The 15407-nt window shown below is 42.0% G+C and overlaps 1 protein-coding gene across 1 annotated transcript; it reads left to right on the top strand.

Annotated features, from left to right (window-relative positions):
• Window positions 1-5557: 5557 nt before the first annotated feature.
• On the top strand, window positions 5558-12920 carry LOC145413812 (uncharacterized). Its single transcript, XM_080283477.1, has 6 exons — window positions 5558-5729; window positions 8357-8527; window positions 9332-9460; window positions 10214-10383; window positions 11129-11237; window positions 12661-12920. The coding sequence occupies exons 1-6, from the start codon at window positions 5558-5560 to the stop codon at window positions 12918-12920; spliced, it is 1011 nt and encodes a 336-aa protein (XP_080139603.1).
• Window positions 12921-15407: the final 2487 nt, after the last annotated feature.

Genomic DNA, 15407 nt, shown 5'->3' with positions numbered 1-15407 from the left:
ACAGTTAAGTGTGCTAAACAAAATGAATCGCTTAGGTAATGGTGCTAGGGAGAACCGACGAGATAACGGGTCTTAATATCACTCTTAGATGTCATCAGTGGGTGGAAAAAGAAAAGCTTACCAACATTCATTTGCTTATGCATGAATGACCAAGGCCTAAAAAAAAAAAAAAAACGTAATAAATAGGCTATAGTTTCAATTAATATAAGTAGAATAAATATCTCTCTCTCTATCTATCTATTGCCAGACGCCTCAATCCCGTTTGGGGTGGCCACAAACAAATCGCCTCCAAGTCGCCCTGTCCCCCGCCATTTCACTGCCCTACTCCCAACTCACACCCCCCTCTCTCATATACCTCTCCACCCCATCCCTCCATCTCATCCTCGGCCTCCCCCTCCCTCTTCCCCTCTCCACCTCACTCACATACACTCTCTTTGTCAGTCTTTCACCCTCCATCCTCTCCACATGGCCAAACCACCTCAGTGTGTTCCTCATAACGCTTCCTATCACATCCACATCAACACCACAACGCTCCTTTATATCCTCATTCGTCAGCCTGTCTCTCCATGTGACTCCACAGGCTTATCTTAAATAACTCATTTCCACTGCTCTCACTCTTGACTTGTGTCCTTCCAACAACGTCCAAGCTTCACTTCCGTACGTTAGAGTTGGTATCACAATACTGTCATGTAGTAACTTTTGCACTTCCATGCTCACTGCTTTCAAAGAACCAGCAACCTTTCTTCTCTGCTGTACCCTTTCAAGCACTTCACCCTCCAAACCTCCATCCTTACTCATCACACTACCCAAGTACTTAAACGTACTCACATTTTCGAATTCCTCACCATCCAACCTCGTTGTACATTCACTGACTTCACCTCTCTCAAAGACCATCACTTTACTCTTCCCTACATTCACCTTTAGATTCCGTTTCTTACACACTCTCCCAAACTCATCCACCAAGCCCTGCAGCTCCCCTTCCTCTTCACTCAACAACAAAGTATCATCTGCAAACAACAGTACAGGGAGTTTCCAAACACTACCCTCTCTCACCAGGGCCACTTCAACATCCACTACCTTACCTTGTACCTCTTTTATTACCCCATCCATGTACAGATTGAACAACCATGGAGACATGACACATCCCTGTTTCAAACCAACTTTCAAAGAGAAAAATTCACTTAGTTCACCATCCACACACACTGCAGCCTTCACGCCATCGTACATACTCTTCACAGCATTCAACAACTTCCCATCTACTCCATATATTCTTAACACTTTCCACAATCCTTGTCTATCCACACTGTCATATGCTTTCTCCAAATCCATGAAAGCCGCATACAACTTCTTTCCCTTCTCTAGAAACTTTTCCACTAAAGATCTAAGAATGAATATCTGATCTACACAACCTCTTCCCTTCCTAAAGCCTCCCTGTTCTTCTCCAACTAATTTCTCTGTTCTTTCTCTAACTCTGTCAATAAGTATCCTACCATACACTTTTCCTATTATACTAAGAAGACAGATGCCCCTATGATTACCACACACTTCTTTTTCCCCTTTTCCCTTGTACAAGGGAATAATTATACCTGACTTCCAATCCTCCGGGACTCTACCTTCCTCCCAGGCAAATCTGCACATCTTCTACATCCATTCTACTACTATCTCTCCCCCATGCTTCAGCATTTCATCAAACACTCCATCAATTCCTGGGGCTTTCCCCGATTTTACTTTCTTCATTGCTTCCACAACTTCTATCTTACTGATTTCTTCCTGTCTTCTCACCTCCCTCCTTCTCCCAGCCATTCCCCAGCCACTTATACTCGCATTACTTCCATCCTCTATGTTCAACAATTCCTTAAAATGTTCTCTCCATCTGCTCACTTTTTCTCCCTTCTCCACTAGTAATCTACCATTTTTATCTTTCACTCCCCTGCTAACTTCACTTCCACCCTGTCTTACTCTTTTCACCTCTCTCCAGAACATTTTCTTACAGTCCCTCCACTTTACACTCAAATTCCTTCCAAATTCCTCATCCACGCTGTTCTTACTCTCTCTTACTAATTTTTTCACCTCTCTCTCTCTTTCTACATATAACTCTCTCTTCCGCCTCTCAACTTCTTCCACGCCCCTATTTCTCATCCATTCATTGTATGCTTTCTTCTTTTGTGCCACAGCCTGTTTCAGCTCTTCAGTCCACCACGCTGTTCCTTGCACCCCCCTCCGTCTTCTCTTCCTTCCACAGACCACATCACATGCTGCACATATTTTTTCCGTCAATATCCTACACACACCTTCCAAATCTCCCATCTGCTCCAATTCATATTTGCCCAATCGTTCCTCCACTTCTCTCTTATACTCTGCCCTTTTCTCATCCTCTTGTAACCTTTCCACTCTCCTTGCAACTACTCCTTCCTCTAGTCTTTCCCTTCTTCTATTCCTCCATCTTACTTGAATTAATTCTGGCCACCACCAAGTAGTGGTCAGAAAGTCCACTCCCCCAACCTCTATAAACTCTTGCATCCATTACACATCTTCGCATCCTTTCATCCACACACACACATAATCAATCATTGCCTTCCTTTCATTCAGTTCACCACCCACCCTTCTCATCACTCGCCATGTATACCTGTGGATCATTTTATGCCTGAAGAGGGTATTGGCTATCACCAACCCCCTCCCAGCACAAATGTCCACTAACGCACTGCCATAAATAGAATAAATAAATAAATGAACAGATGAATGAATAAATAAAAGAATAAATAATAACGTGTAATAGTGGCACTGACAAACTGCGCATTCATCGTAACGTGCGCAACTGAACTGCAGGCCTCAGTTTCCCTTCTTTCCCAGTCAAACATCCTCTTTTCGGGGGATAGGGAAGAGACTGAGGGACGTTTGTATAACCAGGCAACTCCACAGCCAGTCATATCGGTCCCAGTAGGTAAAAGGGAACATGATAACGTGTCGTGAGTGGAAATAAATAACTTAAGATTTCACGACACCTGTTCCTTATCATTTTTTATGCATTTTACATCTTATTATGCACGGTATTTTTGCGCCCTATTATCGACATAGTTTGCAATAATAACAAAGGACAATAACAGAGTCTCATATGTGGAAATAAACCGGCAAGAAGCGCAATTCGTCTCGTAAACAAGCATATTATAAGCCTTTGTATGTGTTCGTGGGACGGAAGCAGGGACAACCAGCCTAAAACCTTTTCCTGCTACCCTAACTTTTTGCATCACTTGCGTTCTTCAAAAGCATGACATTTTATCCTCCAGATAACAATAGGGCATGATGATAAACCACCCAAAGGCAAAAAACAAGACAAAAACAGAGGCTGGAAAACAACGACGCTGAGGAATAAGGTTACGTAAATGGGGAAAGAAGGGATATGTGGTAACTGAAATGTGGGGCACGAGATGTACATAAATAGGAAAATGTTCTCCAGCGGGCAGTCAGTGTTGGATGGTGGAGGTGAAAAGGAAGACTGATGTGATCTAACCTGCTTGTAGTGTAGCAGACAATTCGTGTAAACATTTTTGTCAATCCTTCACAAAATTTTAACTGTATCGTCCCTCGTCTGTTTTTACGATCTAGTTACTTAGCACATGAGTAGAAAAACTAGAAATTTAAAGAGATTTAGGACTGAGTGGTCTAGAACAGTGTAAAGAAGAGTCAAATTCGGCAACCTTCGTTCTCTAAATTAATCTAGAACTTGTGAGACATATACAGGCGTGATGAAGCACCTAAACTGTGAGAAATATGTAAGGTGGTCTCCTCGTTTTGCCCTCACAATACTGATTATCCTCACCTGCTTTGCACTGTACACCCAGGCCACACAGACACTCCGGCCCACTCTCAGTAAGTAAATAACAGTGATGAAGAGCTGTGTTTCAAGTGGGATCCGGGATTTTCCTAACGCCTCTTCCTTAGCGATTTATTTTGGACGTGGCACCTCCTGTTGTATTTACTGGCGCAAAGTCGATATCAGACTGATCAAAATAGCATACGAGAGAATGTTAGGGTGTGATAAGGAAAACTGAATCGCAAAAGGAAAGGTGTTACGAAGCGCCCTTATTTCCATAGTGTTCAAAATTTTTCCATTTTTTCAAGTGTCTGAGTTTTGACATTGAATTTAATCTATAGTTGTTCTGGGGGGCTATTTTTTTTTTCATTCATGTGTGTGAGAGAGAGAGAGAGAGAGAGGGAGGAACCGGAGTAGGAGAAGAGAAAGTCCAGGATATAGACGACTCAGTGTGAATATCATTACTTTTACTCTCTTTATTATTTTTCTAAACAATTTCCATTCCAATACAAACTACTGTATTAATTTTAAGCTTTTGTTAATGCATATACTCTACTGTTTTTAACTTAGAGAGGAGAAGAGAGAGAGTTGTGTATTTTTTGCAGTGTAGGTTGGTAGGGAGGTTTGACTCTCTCTCTCTCTCTCTCTCAACCTTATTTTTTATGGATTACCGTTTGCATACTGATTAGAGCCTACACACACACACACACACACACACACACACACACACACACACACAGTCATTACCAGTGCGTGTGTGTGTGTGTGTGTGTGTGTGTGTGTGTGTGTGTGTGTGCGCTCTCTCTCTCTCTCTCTCTCTCTCTCTCTCTCTCTCTCTCTCTCTCTCTCTCTCTCTCTCTCTCTCTCTCTCTCTCTCTCTCAGTAAACATCTCACCCTCACAAGGACAGAGTTACCCTTATCTTTAGTGTGTTTAGAACGACCGAGGGAAAGAACAAAGGGTAAGGAAGAAATTGTCTGCAGAATACGAAGATCGAGGACACAGTGTTTGAAAGTCTCATTCTACATTTAAAAAGAAGTGTAATGAAAAAGATAAAGTGTAGGGCATGTAATATATTGTTTTGTGGAGAGTTTTGCCTTGGGATAAATTTGTGGAGTCTGACAGAGGATTAGCGACGAGGGTAGAATGATAATCGATTGAACGTGATGAGATACGAAAAGGAGTGCAAGGGATGAGGGGCATTTGTGAAGGAAAAACAACAGCAGTACCAGTATACCAATGAATGAATGAAAATACAGTACACAACAGTCGTATACTTTAAAAAACAAACGATCAGTCACATAAGATAATTATTCTTAGAGTGTCAGATGAGGGGACGCTGCATGTGACTAGTAAAATTCACCTTCATTACATGCATACTGTCACATAATAGATTTCAGGGATGCTTCATACTTCACAAACACTACATACAGAACTAATCTCTATGTTGCGTCTACTTTCTCACCCGAACTTTGATTTCTATTCATACATTCAATCTTTTGCTGTGTCTTCCTTGGTCGTAATTTGTATGTGTTTGTTTACTACGAATTACGCGTACTAGATAGAGCCATTTGAACGATTGAGAGAAAGGGAGGAGAAGTAGGTGCATGTGCTGAAAAAATAGGCTAGATTTCAGGAGATTAGGATGGCATATAACCCTGACCTGTCGAGTAGGTGTATTTTGATTCTGAATAATTCCAAGCTAGATTAGTGTTTAGGGTGACGGCATTAGCTTTATAAATGAAAGATGGCCTGGTGGTTGTGTACAGGTGGGTGTGTGCGTGGTGAGGGCTGCTCCCAGTGCCCTGCAGTGCGGTACACACAGGCACACGACGGGTCTCTGCTGTGCTGCCCCTCCTGTGCACCCGCCGCCCTCTATCACGGTGAAGCACCCAGCAGTTGGTGCGTCTGCTACATCGGTCAGTGACAGTACTGTATTCTTTACCACCTGCCCGCACAGTCACTGTTATCTGCACTAGCACAGGAGCTACTATGCTATTATTACATCCCCTTATACGAAGTACTGGGAGAGTTGGCAGGCACCGACCCTGATAGGTACGGCCATGGAGGTGCACTGTGGCTATGGTTAACATTTCCAGGTAGAAAGCTTTCTCACAGATAAACTGAGCTCTGAATTGTACACACGAACTATTCCTACACTATTACTGGATTTACCTTTCATAGAGTCCAGCTACTGTGGAAAGGGGCACGTTGGCTGGCTCTGAGGTTGGCCTTGTAATCCACTCATAGAACAGTGCATTCGTGTCAATAGATACAATAGCCAGACAGGGACTGACTTTAAGATGCGATGTTTCAGTACTGCAAATTGGAATGGAAGGATAAGGAATGACGTGAAAGAAAGAGAAACTGTGAGGTTACTGAAGATGCAAGGCTGGATGTAAGTTGATGGCGTGTGACGAAGCTGAAGGTGGGAGGTGCGAGACAATGGGTGTATGGCGGAATGGGTGTGTGACCAGCAGAGGATGAAAAAAAAAAGTGCTTTGTTATAGCATCGATAGATAAACAGATAATTTCAAGGAAGGTAGTAGGATGGGATCGAGGACTGTTTGGGTTAAGATGATAGTGGGATTACACATTCCTTCAGTCTCTGGCCATCCGATGAGATTTCAATACTCTTCAATCCCTGGACGCCACTCTCCAGAAACACGGAACCCTCTAACAAAACAACGTCAATACCACATTTCCTCCTCATTGCCTCTGTCCTCACCCTGTCCTTCATCCTCTTTGTAAGGTTCCTCCTCTTAAGCACAATACTCCTTCCTCCTCAACATTGCCTCCATGCTTTCTCACTTCCATAGTCAGGCTCATCTAAGAAACACTGGTTCAAAAGTAAGATATGCCGCCAGAAAGCTGACTTCGGGCTGTTGCTGGAGAGAAAGATGGCCTTCCAGGGGCGTATTCATAAGTTCGGTAAAATGGTAACACCCAGTCCCATACTATTCCCTTCAAGGCGTAGAATTCCGAGGATAGGCTAGCGTAGTCCAGTACATTTAAGAGCAGATGACCAGCCTCCTTCCCGTGGTGGCACTACATGGTCGAAAAAACTCTCATTACTTCTCAGGATTCGAATCTTTGGTGCATTCTGGCACTACACCACCAAGTTAGGTCAAGGATAATTTTTCACCCAGTGTGTATCCTCTTGGCTCTCACGATAACTTAGGGTAACTCATCTTCGAGCTATCCCAGGTAATTCTGCCGTTCAGTTTTGGGGCTGCGTTCTGATGCAGTCTGGAAGCTTACTAACACCTCTTCCTTACCGGTTTATTTCTGATTCTGCGCCTTTACTGTGTTCCTGTGTGTTATTCATGCAATCTACGTCGACATTAAAAAGATGTAAGAAGCAAAAAAGAGGATATTAGTGGGTAGTTTAGAAAATGAATAACTAAGGAAGAGGTGTTAGGGAGTCGATCCTTAAATGACGAGAACATAGGCCTTCATACACACTCCATCCCTCGGCTACTTTTTGGTCTCTGCCTTTCGAAATGTACTTTATATCATTCTGTCTCATGAGGTGTGATACGAAAATTATACCAGAACATTGTGTGTACCTACAAACTCAAACAACACTACACATCTTTGCCCCTCCAGCTAAATACTTTCGTCATCCCTTAAAGACTGTTTTCTGTAATTGCTTTGAACTTGCCTCTCTTGTAAATACTGTAAATAGTATGGTTTAAGGACTGATATTCGTCCTCCAGTATTAGCAGACTGTATGCGTAGATCATTAATGTGGTGATAGAAGTATGTGACTGGCTAAGGGAAGGAGCCAGTAAGCAATATAATGTCGGTCACCCAGAATTACTGCATCTACCCCCGCCGCTATGACAAGGCAGGAGAGATTACGCTGATGCTTATACGGTACCGTCATTAAAAAACTTCTTGTAGAGGCAAATGAGAGGATTTTTTCGGAGGTATTCAAATGTCTGCGGATAGTTGTACACTGTTTAGCGGTTTGGTATCAACTGACATGATGTACTGCCAGTTGTGTTGATATCTTTTTAACTCTAGTGATAATCGTCAAATGTGTGTCCATACTACTCAATATCTATTATTATTTTACCACGGAATTAACTTGTATCATAAAAAGTAGTGTACATGTTTTCAAAAGACTACTAATATAAGTGCATGGATATATTATTTAGTTTTAAGCCACGTAAGAGTATGAAAGTCTGCCCATAGTGTAATCTGTCATTCAGGATCCCTCACAGGTGCGGTGTCAGACAATAAATTTTCCTCTCAATCCCTGCTCACGTCACAGTAGATTTGGTTCACGTAATTCCAAGTACTTATGGTGATTCGTATACTTGTTAAACTTAAAATATAAAAGTGTGTACGTAATGTAGGTGATTCGTATACTTGTTAAACTTAAAATATAAAGTGTGTACGTGATGTAGGTGATTCGTATACTTGTTAAACTTAAAATATAAAGTGTGTACGTGATATAGGCGACTCGTATACTTGTTAAATTTAAAATATAAAGTGTGTACGTGATGTAGGCTAATTGTTCCCTCTATTCCCTCCACAGGTGCAGCGCCAGACAATGAATTTTCGTCCAAGACCATGAGTTTCCCGAGCGACAGTGGCCGCCCCCGTCCCCGCCCCCCCTCGGGTGGTGGGGGGCGGGAGGGGGCCAAGGTGATCAATACGCCTCAGGGAAACGCCTTCCAAGACACCATGTACATCATCAACAATGCAGGTAGATTATTTATTCTAAGGGTATATATTGTACAGCTTCAGGCATGATTATTGATCCACTTAACGATAAATAAAGAGGCTGAGCAATTACTTTTGACATCTACAGTAGTTATGTATTGTACAGTTGCAGAGAAATATTGATCCACTTCCTTACGATAAAAAATGAGGTTGTGCAATTACTATTGACTTCTAGTTATGTATTGCACAGTTGCAGACATAATTATTGATCCACTTAACGATAAATAAAGAGGCTGAGCAATTACTTTCGAAATCTAGTAATGTACTCTTCAGAACCCTATAGACTTCTGGAATAGTGTAAAAACGTTCTCAACTATTTAAGTACAAAATAGGGTCATATTATTGTCTGTAACTCGTGAATTACTTAGATGGAAGTTTTATGCTCACATACTGAAACTGTGCTACAATATGAGAAGGAAGAGGACAACGAGCTTAGATACAAACAGCATCTTAAATTCAAACGTTTCGACAGTCAAAGTATCATTATCAATAATCTAAAAGGAATTGGGCAAAATTGTAAGACAACACTAGAACATGCCGCACAAAAAAATGGATAAGTAAAAAAAAAATATATGCTTAAGGACGGGGGACTAAGCTAGAATCAGGTAGAAAATGTAATATGAAGCGGTACAGTACATGGTTTTGCAATTCCTGGATGGTTTGCTGTCTGTGTAGCCAACTTGAACCATTTCCTCACTCAGTCCCCTTTCGTAATAAAAGCATAAATAACTTAATGAAGAAGCCAACGTGTCTCTTACCGTTATTAAACAGTGTGGTGTTTTAACAGGCGGCAGCAACAGCGCGGTGGGTAATTTGCCTCGCTCCGTTCAACGCGCCCTGACCCTCCTAGCAGACACCGTGGAGAACCTGCATGCCAGAGTGTCAAGGATGGAGAACATTATATTTGCCACACACGGTTAGTACCAGGACAACACACACACACACACACACACACACACACACACACACACACACACACACACACACACACACACACACACACACACACACACACACGCACACACACACTATCAACAATCACTATATGCCACTCAGACTCATCCTGTTTTGCAAGTCCTAAAGTATGTGATTCGTAGGGATGAGGAACACTACTTTCTGCCCCTGGGGAAGTGAGCCGCCCCCACCCAGTATTGTAAATGAGCAAAATGATAAGGCAAAGATAGTAATGATAATATTTTCCGAGTAGTGTACGTATTATTGAGTCTATTTGTCTTCACACACACACACACACACACACACACACACACACACACACACACACACACACACACACACACACACACACACACACACACACACACACACACACACACACACACACAAAATCGTACCTGACAACATACACGTAATTAATCTTTCCTGACCCCTTCCCCCCTCCAACACACACACACACACACACACACACACACACACACACACACACACACACACACATACACACACACACACACACACACACAAAATCGTACCTGACAACATACACGTAATTAATCTTTCCTGACCCCTTCCCCCCTCCAACACACACACACACACACACACACACACACACACACACACACACACACACACACACACACACACACACACACACACACACACACAGGTACTGGTGACCGGGACAACATCGATCGTGTAGGGGTGGTGACAGGTGGAGCGGCAGGGCAGGGCACAGTACAGGGATCGGCGGGAGGGGCAGGGGTAGCGGTAGGGACAGGGGCAGGCAGCTCAAGACGACCCTGCCACAACTCCAACTTCACAAGAATGGGGGATCGATGTTACTACTCCTCTGCCGCTCACCTACACCGCGCTGTATGGAAGGTACGCACCACTTACGCCTCGTCTATTTATGCTATCATGACTGGAATGCCTATTTTACTTCACCTTTGACTAAAACTGCCATCACTCCAACTTGACTGCTGAGTTATAAGATATTTACCATAGATTATGATGCCAGTCACGAGGAAGTGCTACGGAAAGGATGTAGAGCTGTAGCATTGTCACCTCTACCATCGAAGTTGGAGGTTATGTATTCATCTGTATCTGTCTGTCTGTTTGAGGACAAGATATTCCAGAAAGTTGTGGTCGCCTTACAATGAAATCTGGTGAGTAGGTGGTCGGTGGGTCAAGGAAGAGTTGATTAGATTCTGAGGTGGATGCAAATTCGAATACGGGACTAAACAATAAATTTCACTGGCGTCGATGAAGGTATGCAATCTCTGAGATGCAGTAACAGGGCAGATTAAAACTGTAGAAATGAAAGACTGATATGTGAGACCGTAAAAGTATTCGTGTGGTGGGACAGAGGAATTGCAGCAGAAAGTTTTAAATATTATTGGCATTGGCAGGTGTATTTTTTTTTTATGCAAGGAAGAAGGAACCAAAGGCCTTTCTGTGCCACTGGACAACACGAAGGAAGGTGAAAGGGTGAAAAAATAAGCCAAGTTGTGGTTAAAGAACTATAATCTTAAATCTAGGTAATGCTATACGCTTTGTTCATCCTGTAAATAGTTTAGAGTCCCCTGCAAACACTACCACTGATCTATATATATATTTTTTCCCCCAGGATGCCCGTGATGCGTGTGACCGTGTTGGTAGTAAGTTGGCAGAACCCTTGACCCGGGGCCAGTTTGTTGACCTCATCCAGTACCTCGCCCTCAGACCCGCCGCAACAGGTAACAAAACCCTAATGTGCACCTGTCATATGCTAATTGGATTTCGTAGCATATTTTTCATTGCGATTTTATTTCTTTTATCTCACGTTAATATTTATTCGTGTATGTTATATGTACATTTTTGTTATGGACCTGTCATATGCTAATTGGATTTCGAGATTCGTAGCACACTTTTATTTGCGATTTATTTCGTTTATTACACGTTAATATTCATTCGTGTATGTTATATGTACATTTTTGTTATGGACCTGTCATATGCTAAATGGATTTCGAGATTCGTAGCACACTTTTATTTGCGATTTATTTCATTTATGACACGTTAATATTCATTCGCGTATGTGTACCTTTTTATTATGGATATGGGTTGTTCCAATAACGAGCTGGTGTATCAAAATCAAATAAAAATAATATAACTAAAAATATCCATTGGTAACTAAAAATATCCATTGCTAAAACAGATAGTTAAAAAATGATAAGTTACTAATATTACTGTAAAAAAAAATCCATGAAATAAGGAACAAAAACAATATTAAATAAGTTAAAAATAATAATCTCGAGTGGAATGACATTAAGAAAAAGACTAAAGTAAGAAGTAGAAGAGGAAGCGAGTGTTCTAAGAGACTGAGTAAGATTTAGGCCTTTTTTCTCAGTTAATGAAGCTCTGTAGCACCTCTTCCTTAGCGATTTGTTTTTGGGTACGTCTGGTTAATATCCTTTTGTATGCCACTTACGCTAGCAATATTGAAAGAGTGTATGTAGTGTCATAAATAAATTGCTTAGGAAAAGGTGTTAGGGAGCGTCCTTACCCGACAAGAATACGAGCCAAAGTCTTCTCTGTCAACAGCCTTAAAAGTGCTATTAGATCTGTTGCTGTTTCCTTTCATTTATTTACTTTGAATACTGAATGACTTAAGGTTTAGAATCACGGAGAATGGCGGGCTAGATGACGAAAACCCAATCTATTTGACCCCCTCTATGTTCTTCAGTCATGTTTGATGTGTGTGTGTGTGTGTGTGTGTGTGTGAGAGAGAGAGAGAGAGAGAGAGAGAGAGAGAGAGAGAGAGACCACTACATAACGAACACCTCTTTCTCCTCTCTTTCTCTACACTGACCTGTTGTTTCAGCCAATCCCAGCAAACGTACGATTTTATGCTCCCCAACTTGTTCTCTGTTCTCCGTATCCTCTCACACCATCTCGGGTTACCACTTTTTTTCTACGAAGGACGAGAGCAGCCGAAACGTTCATTACCCTGTCCGCTTCTCAGCTGTGCTTATACTGTCTTTTTCATCTGTCCCGTTTCCAAGACGCTGTTGACTACACTCTTCACTTTTCCCGCTGATTTTACACATTCTCATTTCTTCCTTTGGCCTGTGTGGTTAAAATTCTAAATATACTTACGTTAATTAATGTTCTGTATTGTAGGGTTCAGCTACTGGATTGGAGGTGTTTATCCGGGAGTGTCATGGCGGTGGGCGTACGCAGGGGAAGAAGTGACACTCGCGCCAAGCTACTGGACGGGTGAGGACGCCACAGGGCAAAAGATGGCGCCAGGGGACACCAATCACGGCCTCTGCCTCTCCTTCACCTACCTGGTCAAGGCCGAGACGTACTATTTTGCGCCCGACCAGTGTGGCTTCGAAAAGTACTTTGTCTGCGAGCTACTGGACCACGCCAACGCCTAGACTACACCTGAGAAAATGGCGCCAAGATCAGGGAGAACTAAAAATAAACTTGCTATTAGGAACTTTGACGATGTGGAAAAATTCTACTCTGCGCCGACCACGCCAACACCTAAACACACTTGGGAAATTGGCGCCAAAATCGGAGACAAAAACAAACTTGCGATCAGAATTTTGACAACAAGGCGAGATATGCAACTAGAAAAGTACAGTATTTTGTCCGTGAGCTGCTGAAACACGTCAACACCTGGACCACAATCGAGAAAATGGCGCCAAAATCAGGGACACTTCAAAACACACTTACGAATCAGAATTTTGACAATGAAACGGTGACATACCACTTCGCCCCAGATCACCGTGACAAGAGAAGCACAGTATTTTGTCTCTGAGCTGCTGGAACACGCAAACACTCATATTACACTTATGAAAATGGCGCCAGAATTGGGAACATCTCAGAACAAACTTTATAATCAGAGTTTTGACAAAGACGGAAAAATACTCTACTTCGCGCCGAATAAGTGTGGCGAACGAGAAATATTCCGTTTGTGAGATTCGGAATACGGTACAAGAGGTCTTTTTAGAGCTGAATAATAAACAAATATTATATAAAAGACACATTCGCACTGGTGACATGTAAAGGTATAATCTTCCTCTTTTTACTCTAACTTGGCCTTAAATCCATCTCTCCATCTTGAATGCTGAGATGTAACAAGAGATTAGCCCTAGAACATGATGCCAGTAACGAAGTTCTATGGAAAGGACGTAGAACCGCGGTATTGTCTTTACCACTCAGCCACGTAAAATAAGCTGCAGAAGGACGAAATTTTCGGCCGAGTCATGGTAAAAAGGGTACAGTGACATGATCTCAGTTATATGCAGTATTTTCATTTTAAGAGATCCATTCATTATTTTTCTGTAGTCCTAAAATAAGTTCATTTCTACCAGTCGTTCATTTATGCAACAGATCAACTCTGGAACTGTCTCCCTCTGTCTGTATTTTCTACTTTCAATATGATCTCTAGTCTTTCAAACGCAGTATGTCCAGGCATCTCGAAATGAACGGATCTTGAATTTGGCTCTCTATTGTATTTTTTTTTTCTTGGAGGGAACGGTATTGCGGACTCCTGGCCTTTGGTTCCTTCTTTCTTGCATTAAAAAATGTTCTTTAAAATACAAATGACTGTAATCTCTGTAACTTAAGTAACACCGAAGTCGCCATCACTCAAGTTGTCAGTTTAAAATATTTCCAGTATATCGTCCTTTATGAACTTAATGAATTCAACTTTAGTACTGAAAAAAACTATATAAAAAAAAAAAGACTGATCATAGTTGGTTTCTTTGGTTTCTTCTCATCTAATGGAACTGAGTCATTTTTGCAATTTAAGTACTGATTACTTGAAATTCGTTGAGCCTTGTTATGGGATGGGAATGAGTCTCCTTGGTTACTAGTCAAATTTGCCCTCCTGTATGACAACGATTGGTCGTTAAACGAACAGAAATAAAAGATTTTCGTCAAATAGATTTGTCTCCTTGGTTACTAGTCAAATCAGCCCTCCTGTATGATTACACATGGCCCTCTCTCTCTCTATAGCCAGACGCCATAATCCCGTAAGGGGTGGCCATTTTTTTTTTTTTTTTATGCGAGGAAGAAGGAACCAAAGGCCATGAGCCCGCAGTAACAGTTCCCTCCAAGAGAAAAACAAAATACAATAGAGAGCCAAATTCAAGATCCGATCATTTTGTCTTTGAGTTGGTTGTTTTACGGGGAGGGGCACTAACCCTCCGCCAACCCACTTCTTGACACGTAGGGAACACGTGTGAGTTGGTTATATGGTTACCACCCAGCGTTGTAAATGGTTTCCTGGCTTACAGGAAACCATTAGCCTTGTCACTCAATGTAAAGTCACCTGGAGAGGAAAGAAGAATACTAAAAAGTGACAGGAAGTATGGGAGGAAGAGGAAGAGAGGAAGACAGATACAGAGAAAGAATGATAAAAGTGAAGAAGTAGGCAGCACTACATCAGGTGAGTGGATGATGGGCTCCACAACCTACCACCTAGGCCGTCAAACGAAATTTAAAAAAATCTCTTCGCCAAATGGAAACAAACGGAGTATACAGTATTTACAGAATGAAAATATTGAGACAGTGAATATTTTAGTAGTTGTAATAATGCAATGTTAGTTACAGTGTTGCTTACGTTGAAATCAGTATTGCACAGTAAAGAAACATGGTCTTTATTGGTTTTATTACCCTGTTAAATTCCACATATGAGAGAGGGGGGCGTGAGCTGAGAGCAGTGATATTGTGGGGGACAGGGCGACATGGAGGCGATTTGTCTGTGGCCAGCCCTTACGGGATTAAGGCGTCTGGCAATAGATAAATAGATAGAAAGTCCACAACGTACAGTACAATGGCCCGTATCCTCGTCGGTAAAGGAAGCTCCCTAACGCCTCTTCCTTAGCGATTTATTATTGGATATGGCTGGTTAA

Source organism: Coenobita brevimanus, chromosome 12, assembly GCF_032717465.1.
Source record: "Coenobita brevimanus isolate Jiangsu-jjx chromosome 12, ASM3271746v2, whole genome shotgun sequence".
NCBI lineage: Eukaryota > Metazoa > Arthropoda > Malacostraca > Decapoda > Coenobitidae > Coenobita > Coenobita brevimanus.
The sequence above is the reverse complement of the archived record's forward strand: the minus strand, read 5'-3'. Positions and strand labels throughout refer to the sequence as shown.

Coding starts and splice junctions, on each gene's coding strand:
- LOC145413812 (XM_080283477.1), top strand. CDS start 5,558: ATGGCCTGGTGGTTGTGTACAGGTGGGTGTGTGCGTGGTGAGGGCTGC. Junction 8,528..9,331: donor GTACATCATCAACAATGCAG/GTAGATTATTTA, acceptor GTGTTTTAACAG/GCGGCAGCAACAGCGCGGTG. Junction 9,461..10,213: donor CATTATATTTGCCACACACG/GTTAGTACCAGG, acceptor GGGTGGTGACAG/GTGGAGCGGCAGGGCAGGGC.